General features: G+C 45.9%; 1 protein-coding gene across 1 annotated transcript; it reads left to right on the top strand.

Moving 5' to 3' along the window:
* Nucleotides 1-415: 415 nt before the first annotated feature.
* fem1a (fem-1 homolog a) lies at nucleotides 416-11,678 on the top strand. Its single transcript, XM_079508263.1, has 5 exons — nucleotides 416-830; nucleotides 1,477-1,759; nucleotides 2,667-3,464; nucleotides 6,538-6,744; nucleotides 8,195-11,678. The coding sequence occupies exons 1-5, from the start codon at nucleotides 637-639 to the stop codon at nucleotides 8,630-8,632; spliced, it is 1,920 nt and encodes a 639-aa protein (XP_079364389.1). The 5' UTR covers nucleotides 416-636; the 3' UTR covers nucleotides 8,633-11,678.
* Nucleotides 11,679-12,168: the final 490 nt, after the last annotated feature.

Here is a 12,168-nt window from a genome sequence, read left to right as displayed (position 1 = left end):
CTAAAATGGACCCTTAGGTCTCAGGGTCAACTCGGAGAGTGCACAAATGGAACCAAATGGACCATTTGTACATTCTCTGAGTTAAATTAACATTGATTTTACAATATAAATTGTGGTTCCAAAGATGGAAATGCCATTAAATGGGGGCCCGTAGCCTAATGCATGTCAAACTGCGGGCCCCGCAGCCAGTTGGGTCCCTGGAATATCTTTTCAAATGGGGTACCGTCCGTGGGATAACAAGTATCAATTTGGGGGTGAATGGGTGATTGACATGAAAAAGTTTGGCGAACCATATTGCTTTATATAACGCTATGCTGGAACGTCACAAAATAACTACACGTCCCACAATGCCTTGCGGCGCGTGTAAACATAGAACTGTCAAACAAACAGGCACGACGCCATCTTGACAGCTCCCCCCTGCTCAAAATGGCAGAAAGATGCATCAGGACACACAGACCCCAGGCCGGGCTAAAGATTACACGATCATATGATTCCTGAACCTAAACAACCTTCCAGGAGAGCAGCGTTACTAGTATGAGCGGCAGGGCGGCCGCTGCTGCGTCCCAGCGGACTAGTAGTCTAATAGTATAAAAGGAACAAAACGACAACTACTAAAAAACAACACGTCTAAACAAAATGGATATAAGCACGGCGGTGTTCAACGCCGCCAGGGACGGTAAGCTGAAACTTATCCAGAAGTTGCTGAGCAACAAGAGCGCCGAGGAGCTTGAGACTCTGGCCGAGGAGAAGACCCAGGGTGGGACTCCGCTGCTGGTGGCGTCCCGCTACGGACACCTGGAGGTGGTGGAGTACCTGCTGGAGCACTGCAGGTACACGGGGACTAGGGGTGGGACGGTACTCTGTTGTTGTTATTGTTTTATTAGTAGTAGTATTATGGGACGATACTCTATTAGTATTATCATTTGGTTCATTTGTACACTGAGTTACAGACCTGTCATAACTGTTATCATAACACTATTACAGCCTAGGTCTGAATGACCATAGCAGTGTCATGGTTAAGGTGGACCCTCTTGTAAACAAGTGTAGTGCTTTATTGGGTCGTCCACTCAGAGTTGTGCTTGAAATGTACTGTAATTCTGCAAACTGTTAATAAATACTTCAATCAATCAATGGTCATCATCCAGGGCTAGTTCTGGTAACAGCATAGGTGGGCATGGAAAGCTGGGCTAGTTGTTTAAATAAAGTAAAGTGTATACATGATTACTGGATAGGGGTGTAACGATATAGTAACTCCATCTGGAAAAAAACATTTCAAGAATCGAAGTGTATCGAAATGGAAACACAACATATCGTATCGTTTGACTTTGTATCGTTTTGACCACCTCTACAAGCTCACAACGCGTTGTAGATTGCCTATATTTTACCCCCAGAAGAATCCATATTCATATTCATTTGTAGTTCAAACATATTCATCATTCACATCGTCTCATCATGCTCCCTAACGTCCGCACGCAGGGCCGGCGTGGAGTTTGGTGGCTCGGTCAACTTTGATGGTGAGACAATCGAGGGCGCACCGCCGCTGTGGGCGGCATCGGCCGCCGGCCACCTGGCCGTGGTGCGCACGCTGCTGCGGCACAGCGCCGCTGTCAACAACACCACGCTCACCAACTCCACGCCGCTGCGCGCCGCCTGCTTCGACGGACACCTGGACATCGTCAAGTACCTGGTGGAGCACCGCGCCGACATGGAGGTGGCCAACCGCCACGGACACACCTGCCTCATGATCTCCTGCTACAAGGTAAGGTAACTCACACACCCCCTGCCTTATGATCTCCTGCTACAAGGTAGGTATAACCATAGATATATATAAGAAAGCTAGATGGCTCACCCGCGCTCTGGCCAATGGAGAGTGACGTTGCTACATGGTGGCCGTCTTACCAAGGGCCATCATAACATTGGTTAGGGTCAGGTATTTTCAAAAATCACATCCGTGTGAACTGAGGGGCGCTATATATACATCTTTTATGACGTAATTATCAGACAATACAAACATTAAACTCCTCTTTATTGTTAATGGGATTTAATGTTTGTGTTAGGGACAAGATGACATAAATTACCCTTCATTGTCAATGGAGTTGTGTGTGTGTGTGTGTGTGTGTGTGTGTGTGTGTGTGTGTGTGTGTGTGTGTGTGTGTGTGTGTGTGTGTGTGTGTGTGTGTGTGTGTGTGTGTGTGTGTGTGTGTGTGTGTGGGGGGGGGGGGGCGGCGGCCTTAACCCATTCAGGGCGGGAACCCCTTTTGGTGTTTTAAGCATTATGTTATACTTTAGCTATTGAAAAATAGCAGATCTACAAGCTCAAAGCGCGGCACCTAGTGCCTTGCTACGAGCTTGTAGATCTGCTATTTTAAAACTGTCAGGATTTAGAAGACATTCGTAGAATCGTCCTCGGGTCTAAATGGTTTAAAATATGGAAGTAATATGTTGTGTGTAATTTGTACTTTTTCTTGTTTTTGTTTTTTATCGACTCCTGTGGGAAAATGAGATTGCATTATAGTATTAATGACGATTAAAGTATAGTCATGACGATGAGTAGCCCGGAAAATAATTTCCCATGCATTTTTCCCATAGACGTTTCTTTCATTTGCGACACTCTATTTGATATACTTTGATATATATATTCTTTTCTATCTCCTGCTACAACAAAGGGCCACAAGGAGATCGCCCGCTTCCTGCTGGAGCGCGGCGCCGACGTCAACCGCAAGAGCGTCAAGGGCAACACGGCGCTGCACGACTGCGCCGAGTCGGGCAGCCTGGACATCATGAAGATGCTGCTCAAGTGCAACGCGCGCATGGAGCGCGACGGCTACGGCATGACGCCGCTGCTGGCCGCCAGCGTCACGGGCCACACCAACATCGTGGAGTACCTGGCGCACCAGCCGCGCTCCTCGCGGGAGGAGCGCGTGGACGCGCTGGAGCTCCTGGGCGCCACCTTCGTGGACAAGAAGCGAGACCTGCTGGGCGCCATGCGCTACTGGCGCAGGGCCATGGAGCTGAGGCAGGCGGGGGAGAAGAACGTGGGCCCGCTGGCCAAGCCGCCGCCGAGCAGCGCGCACCCCATCCCGGCCTACGACTGTGCCCGTGAGGTGAGCACGGCGGAGGAGCTGGAGGCGCTGATCACAGACCCGGACGAGATGCGCATGCAGGCGCTGCTGGTGCGCGAGCGCATCCTGGGGCCGTCGCACCCGGACACCTCCTACTACATCCGCTACCGGGGCGCCGTGTACGCCGACTCGGGCAACTTCGAGCGCTGCATCAGCCTGTGGAAGTACGCGCTGGACATGCAGCAGAGCAACCTGGACCCACTCAGCCCCATGACGGCCTCCAGCTTCCTGAGCTTCGCGGAGCTCTTCTCCTTCGTGCTGCAGGACCGCGCCAAGGGAACGCTGGCCACGCGCGTCACCTTCCACGACCTGATGGGCGTGCTGGGGAAGAGCGTCCGGGAGGTGAGTGAGACGGGCCGTAGCCGAATTTAGGTAGCGACGAGGTCGCCCCGGGATAACAGAAGGTCACAGGTTCAATTCCACCGCGCCCCCGGCAATGTGTCGAGGTGTAGGGCTGTCACGATTACAAATAAAATTGATGATTAACTGTCACACAAATACCAATTTGTTTTTCTGTTTTCCTTTTAGGCTTCGTAATCACAAATTCCACAGGGCAGATATGACAAATAACTTAAATATACAAAGAAATCACCGACACACATTTTTAATATTTTTTTCTTTCCAAAATGTTTACAAAACAGCTTCGTGACGCTTTGTGAGCTTGTAGATCTGCTGTTTCTGCTATTAATGTTTGAAAATGTACGGACATTTTTCAACATGAAAACTATTGATTATACAAAAATGATTGTGATGATCTCATCTCAAACTATTGCAATTGGGGCGATTATGCAATAATTGTGACAGGCCTATCAAGGTGTCTCTGACACATAACACATAACCTTCTGACGGCCTCTCTGACACATAACCCTCTGACGGCCCCTGAGTGAGAGCATACAAATGACTTACAATGTAGCTCAAAGTAGCCCGGGTCACACAACCACATTGGTTCCATCTGTATGCTCTCAGTTATGGGGTCTTAACCCATTTTTTAAAGGCTTCTAAATACAAAACAGTTTTCTGAAAAACCCATGTTTCTCTTGTCAGTGGTGCTCAACCACTGACAATGTCAAGGACCCCCAGAATTATCTGAATTTGAAAATATGTTGTTCCAGGGACCCTACCAGAAGCAAAGAGTTGAGTTAAAAACGCTCTGAAAGAACATATATTCAAAGATTTGTGCCACATTTTCTCGATTTTTCAAAAATAGCAGATCTACCAGCTCATAGTGCAGCACCCGGTGCCGCGCTATGAGCTTGTAGATCTTTTTGCTTAACAATAACGAAGACATTGGTACTTACACCCGCCCGGGAAGAATAGTAACATTCAGGGCCATGTTTCAACTTTTGAGTTGAAATCTGAATGTTTATGTAGACATCAACGTTGTAAAGGGAAAAAGTGCGTGGTTGATATGGTTGAAGTTCCGCCATGACGGTCGTGACAGACGAGATGTGAACCATGACTAAGGGACCGAATAACATAACACTCACACACAAAAAAAACACTATCAACGAAAAACTATGCATAGACCTACACTGACTAGTCTGCACTATGCAGAATAAAACACACACAGTCCCAGTGACTTGTCCCGCCCTGTGCTTATAGGCAGGTGCTGTACAGTGTATGCAAAATTGCAAATGACACACAATCACAATGTCAAACTGCTGTTACCACATCACAGAATGAATACACTGGTATCATTACAGTAGGGCTGGGTGATCACTGATTATATAATCAATTTGGAAATGGAAGATCTCAAGCGTTGCAGTGTGAGGTGTTGTAGATATTGATCAGCTATTTTCCCGATTTGTGCATGCCACCGTTATACAACAAAGTATAGTACAGGGTTAATGTTGGAGTCATAAGACCTCTAAGACGGTGTGGTTATATTTCCAGCCCAGCTCCCCCCTACATAACGTCAGTGTTATTATATCAGCAGAGATGTGGACTTGAGACTTGAACTCAATTCTCAACATTTGACGACTTTAGACTCGACTTGATCAAATCAAGAGAGACTTGCCAACTCTGCTTGGGACTTTATGACACCGATGACTCACTCTTCTTGAACTTGACTCAACTTAACTCGGCACGCATGACAATGAATTTGACCCACTTCTACTTATCGGCAGCACAGTGACCGTACAGTAACCTCACACCCTACGCAGGGTGGCGCCGTGATCCGACTGGTACCACTCAAATTTAAAACAAACCTTTTCCCATTCTACTAATCTGCCACCAAAATGTGGAACGCCCTGAGTTTCTTTCAAGGGAGGTAAATCTCCCATAGAAGGAGGTGTCAATCTCTGCCGCTGTTTTTTTTCTCCATTTTCTCCTTTGCACATAATAAGTGTTTTGTATTTGTTGATGTATTATTGTGCTAATTGTTTATGCTGTTGTTATGCTATTTAATACATAGGACCACAATGGAAACAAGCCCCCACCCTGCTCTCTTTCTAGCCTTAACCCATTAAGACCAGGAAAGCATCTGTGTCACTTTAGATTTTAACCATTCATTTATGGTGAAAGCTATTCAAAAATAGCAGACCAATGAGTTGGTCGATGTGACGCTGGCATCGGCAGTGCGACGCTTTGTGAGTTTGTAGATCGGCTATTTTCAGCAAGTGTAAAATCAGTCATTACGACGGCATCAAGGCCCGCCAAAATACATTTTAGTCTACTAATTCACCTGAAGATTTAGTCGACTAAAATCTTATGATATTTAGTCAACTAAAACTAGACTAACAGTAAAACATTCCAGGTGACTAAAATGTTACACAAACTAAATGAAAACTATTCAAGAGACTATGACTAAAACTAAAATCAAGATTTGCTGCCAAAGGCCTGGGCCATGGATCAATGGTCCAGGCACCTTGGCTGGTAATCCAGTCTGGCAGTTTCCCGCGGGTTCGACTCCCGATCCCGACGACCTTTACCGCATGTCTTCCCCCCCCATCTCTCTCCCCATTTCCTGTCAGCTTACTGTCTGTCCCTCCATAAAAAAATATAAAATAAAGGCGAAAGCCACAAAAAAACATAAAAAATTAAATAAAAATAGCAGAGAATCATTGCTAGAGCCGTAGAAATCTTCTCTCATGGGGGGACCCCCATGAGAAAAGATGGCATATCTCTTCAAATGGGGGTCTGCGGGCTAAATAGTGTCAATCAGAGCGAAACATTTTTACTCAAATATTTGCTTCTGGGGGTTCCCTGGACTCCCTGGAACAACATATTTTCAGATGGGGATCCACGGCCAAATACAGATAATTCTGGGGGTCCTTGGCATGAAAAAGGTTGAGAGCCACTGGCATAGAAACATGTGTTTACCGTGTTTCAGAAAACTGTCAGGATTTAGAAGACATTTGTAGAATCTAGTGTCAGGTCTAAATGGGTTAAATCAATGTTCTGGATGGCGCTGCAGGTGGAGCGCGCGGTGGCGCAGAGGGACAACCCCCCCGAGGCTCCTCAGTTCACCAAGGCTCTGGCCATCATCCTGCACTTGATCTTCCTGCTGGAGAAGCTGGAGGTCAGCAGCCCCGAGCAGGAGCACCACAAGAAGCAGACCGTCTACCGGCTGCTGAAGCTGAACCCCCGCGGCCGCCAGGGCTACACGCCGCTGCACATGGCGGTACGTCTGACACCGTTTATTACACGTATTAACTCATTTACTGAACGCTAAGGTGCGATTCATACTCCTATTTTAGAGCCGAATAAAAGTCGGTTCGGCTCTGTAGAGCCTACAATGTGACGTCATTTGAGGTTCGGGGGGGGCGGGTACCGTAGTCGGCTCTTCGGTGCTACTGAAAATTTCTGACGAGCCGAAATCATTTCGGCACTACAGCGCCGAAACAGCGGTAAAATAGGAGTATGAATCGGCCCTAACACGCCAGGGCTACACGCCGCTGCACATGGTGGTACGTCTGGCACCAATACGTATTTTAGTTGACCATTAAGAAGTGTCACGCAAAAAATTGCAATTAACCTTTTCATTGTGTTTTTTTGGCATTGGAAATTTGAAAGTTATTATGAACAGAATTTCCATTTCTGTTTGGCTTTTAGGCTTCGTAATAAATAAAATGTGCACGGGGCAGATATGACCAGTAACTATGGGCCGATTCATACTCCTATTTTACCGCTGTTTCGGCGCTGTAGTGCCGAAATGATTTCGGCTCGTCAGAAATTTTCAGTAGCACCGAAGAGCCGACTACGGTACCCGCCCCCCCGAACCTCAAATGACGTCACATTGTAGGCTCTACAGAGCCGAACCGACTTTTATTCATGCTGCTTTCAGTAGCATGTGCGCTGCTCACATGCTACTGAAAGCAGTATGAAAATGTGTACATTTTGCCTGCATACAGTATACTGTAGGTTTTGGTACCCCAACTTTCAGCAGCTGTCACAGATTCTCCTGGGAAACAGAATTTCAGTCTAACCAGCATTATTTTATACTTTGGCTATTAACACCCCGATCGCCCAGGACGAAGTTCACCGTCCTTTCAATTAGTAACACCCAGCGCCCAGGACGAAGTTTTATCAAAAAGACGGAGGTTATTGATATCAAAGCCGATCGCATCGCTCCACAGCCTGGGAGCGCCAATACTCGATGTTGTGTAACAGTGGGACGTCATCGAAAATGTTCCCCCCCCTGTTTTGCCGACGAGACCGAAAATCTTAAAACGTTAACTCTTGATCTAAATCATACTGTCCAATTCTAAGAAAAGATCATGTCTTACGGACCACCGCGGTCCCGTCGCTAGTCGCGGTAGAATTAATCATACCTCCCGTTGTTGTCGATCGGCTCTAGAGTGTTTTGGCTACATTTAGCTGCTACAGCCACTTCCGGGATAACATCCGGTAAAAGTGCTCCGCTACTATAAATCGCCGGGGGCTATGATTTCATGGATTAAACAACCCTGGGCAATCGGAGTGTTAAAAAATAGCAGATCTACAAGCTCCTAGTAAACTGAATATTCTGAGATGTGGGTCGGAGGCTAAATACATGTCATTTTGGGGGTCCTTGACATGAAAAGGTTTGAGCACCACCGACATGGAAACATATTGTCTCTGACCACCACCAGGTGGACAAGGACACGACGGCGGTGGGCCGCTACCCGGTGGGCCGCTTCCCGTCGCGGCCCGTGGCCCAGCTGCTGCTGGAGTGCGGCGCGGATGTGGACTCGCGCGACGTGGACAACAATACGCCGCTGCACGTGGCGGCCGCCAACGGCTGCCCCGACATCATGGCGCTGCTGGTGAGGGGCGGCGCCCACTTCGACGCCACCAACGCGCACCACCGGACGGCCTACGAGCTGCTGGACGAGCAGGGAGGTGTAGGAGGAGGCGGCGGAGGCTGCGGAGCGGGAGGTGGAGCAGCCACCGGGCACCACCCGGGCACCCTCTACCCGCTGAACTACGTCACGCTGCAGTGCCTGGCGGCGCGCGCCATCGAGAGACACAGACTGCCCTACAAGGGGCTCATCTCGGAGGAGATGGAGGCCTTTATAGAGCTGCACTGACCTCCGCTAGCCGTACACTGTACCCCCCCAAGGCCCAACCAACCAACACCCCCCCCACAGCCACAACCAGCCTCCTGTCCCCTCCTAACCCTTTTATTTAGAGACATAGGGGTCCATTTTCGGTCACAGCTAAACCCCTTATCCCTAAACTTCTTTGCCTTTTGTTTTGCAAAACATTTTTGAATAGTTAAAATGGCCAGTCTACAAGCTCACAACGTGTCAATGTAGATTGGCTAGTTGAACTATTCCAAATGTTTTTCAAAATAGTAAAAAAAAAAAAAAAAAAAGGCAAAGAAGTTTAGGGATAAGGGGTTTAGCGGTGACGAAAATGGAGCCCATGAGACTCTATTTTCGTCCATGGTAAACCCCTTATCCCTAAGCTACTTTGCCTTTTTTACCCTTTTGAAAAACATTTTTTAATAGTTAACGGCCAATCTACAAGCTCACAGCGTGGCGATGTAGATCGGCTAGTTGAACTATTCAAAAAAGAAAAAATCGAAATAGTAAAAAAAAAAAGACAAAGTAGTTTAGGGATAAGGGGTTTAGCATGGACCCGACAAGGGGCTGGTCTCGCCCCACACCCAGCCCATTTTCATCACACATTGTTGTGTGATGAAGGTATAAAACGGGACTCTTGATGTCCAGTTTAATTGATATTCCATTGATATACGTACATAAAAAAATAAAATAAAAACTCGATTCATCAAAAGTAATCGTTCTAAGAAACTAATGGATGGTTGCAGTCCAGCCCCCCAGATATCAACCTGCCATCTCCCTGTTGTCTCCCAACCTCAGCGCCCATCAATAAAACCCTCCTCTGTTCTGGGATGGAGCACAGCAATAAACCACCTGCTTCCTGGTGCGTACAAACTAAATAGAAAGGCCTCCTTTCTATCTGCTGTTGATAGATTTATCACGGACACTTTTAATGTGATGCTATAGGTTTCTATCGCTATTTGAAACTCTTAACTTGGTTTTGGCTTTAATGCATTTGGGGTTTTTATCTTTTCCTTCTGTTTTCCCTGGTCAAAAGGGGATACTCTTTTCCACAGCAGGGGTCTTCAACAGGGGGTCCCATCCGGGACCCCTAGGGGGCAGAGTCACTACAGAAGGGGCTGCCAAATATTTGTGTTGAAGTCAAAAATAGTCAAAGAGGGGGGAAAAGAGCGGACCAATACAGAGTCAAGGGTCAAGTTCAGGTATTGGGGGTTTAACTGGTTCAATGTCTGAAATAAATACAACCAATACATACAATGTACATTTAAATAGCACAGATGATAGTCAATGAAGCTATCTATTAAATCTATGAAAAAGTTAAATCTGCAACACAAGCTCATAATATGTAGTGTGTGGGGGGGTGTCCCTGTGTCGTCTCTCTCTCTGCTTAGGGGTCCTTTGGGCTGAAAAAGGTTGAAGACCCCTGCCTTTCGGTATCTGGCAGTGCCTGTATGTAACGGGTGACGGCCGGCTTTGCGTGCGTCAAAGATAGGATTTTATTTATCGTTGATCGAACCGATCGCCTGCATGAGGGAATGAGGAGCGAACACGATACGCTCGTTTTGTCATAAACGACGCAAGTTTATCCACGGAAAACGAAAACCAGTTTGATCATCGGACTAAAGACCACTCAAGTTTGTTTCCGCTGCCTGACAGTTCAGCCAATTTTCAAGCCAACGTAGCATTATTTTTTGAATATTCCACCAACATAAGGCTTGTTTTGTCACAGAGAACCCCTCTTAATCCACTGTGTCAATTATGAGCCATAGTAAGGTTACATTGTAACCTATATAAAGCTGTTGGCCAGCTTGGAACAGGACTTTTTGAGCTTTATTATCGTGAGGAGGAGGAGGAGGAGGAGGGCTATACTAAACTAAACGTGCACTGTGGATTTTTGGGGATGTGAGCCTTTGCTTGTACACTTTATGAAAGTGGGCTGGGCAGTGATCCGGCCGTTGGTTCTGTCTCTCGGACCGCGACTGGACTGGTCAGCCTGCGTTGTCTCTAGGACTAGGATCAGAGTGCGAATGATGAGTGTTATCCCTAACATTCATACATACACACACACACACACACACAAATGATATACCACTGTTCTCTGCCTGTCTAAATCTTCTTGTTTGGTAAATAATCGGCAATTGTGTCCCGGTTTGGGAACCACTTTCAACCTGGTGTCCCTGATTATGAGAATGTCATTGTAGATTTTCAAAAATTGCTATTTTTGAATATTCTATATTTTTTGGGAAAAATAGAATCAAATTGACAAAATATTGGCCAAATCCGAGGGCTCTAGGATATTCTCATTAATTTGCTTACCATAAAAGCAAACATCAACTAGTACTTAACAGAACAACGGTCCTGTTCTTGTATAAAAATACATATTTATTGTGAACACAAATGAGATGTCACTTTCCGGAGTGTTTTTTTTTTTAAAGATGTGAAATATGAACATTGCAATTCTAATCAAATGTCCCCTGGTACTATCATTGCCATCAGCACTGGCACAGGCGTACCTCCACTATGTGCCATCTGATGACAAACTTGACTTGTCTTCATAGTTTGGTAACGAAGCTAAAAAGATGAATTGCCCCCCTTTTTATTCTCTCATTCATAACAATGGTATGGATCGCTCTCTGGCCATGCCAGTATCTTAGTCTTATTATTTTGGTGGTAATATCTTGGGTTTTTATTTCCTTTGATCACACATGTATTGATTTTTCTGTCTGTATCAAAGCATCACCAAATGAATTGAATGCACTTTGAAAAAGCTCTGAATCCTAGAACTGAGACCACATCTGGCTATGAACTGTTTTCTCTTTCTGTTTGTCTGTTTGTCTGTCTGTCTGTGTGTGTGTGTGTGTGTGTCTCTCTCTCTCTCTCTCTCTCTCTCTCTCTCTCTCTCTCTCTCTCTCTCTCTCTCTCTCTCTCTCTCTACTGATCGATTGATTGATTCATTTAACCGGTGTTGACGATAACCTCAGAACAAAAAAAACAAAACGAAAAAACAAACAAAAAAAGATGTGTTGGAGATGATGAATAAAATTCAGAATCAGAATATATGCAGATGGTTAAAGTTTTTTTTTCCTCTGGTCCAATGTAAAACCTTCATGTTTAAGTTACAGCTCTCACATAGCCAGACCTAATTTAGATCAAATATTTTGGCCTAGAGCGGCGGTTCCCCAAGTTTTTAGCCTGTGACCCAAAAGAAAAATTAGACATTTCCCCCGGGACCCAAATTAGTGAAAATAGCAGATCTACAAGCTCACAACGCGGCACGAGCTTGTAGATCTTCTATTTTCTTGTAGATTGGCTACTTTCACTACTTGACATTTGTGACCAAATTTGACTGAGGGACTGCCATTGGATTTTTTTGAATTTTTTGTTTTTTCATGTCATATGAAAGCAGCTTCAAATTGACATTGGTTGTTCAGTTTGACCCACCTAATAGTTGAACTGAAACGTGAAATGCATAGTACTGGACTATGTTAAAACTGCACTCATTTGTTCGACGTGACACATTGCTTTACAATAGACCACGT

Source organism: Electrona antarctica (assembly GCF_951216825.1).
Source record: "Electrona antarctica genome assembly, chromosome: 1".
NCBI classification, from domain to species: domain Eukaryota; kingdom Metazoa; phylum Chordata; class Actinopteri; order Myctophiformes; family Myctophidae; genus Electrona; species Electrona antarctica.
This window is presented reverse-complemented; position numbering and strand designations above follow the sequence as displayed.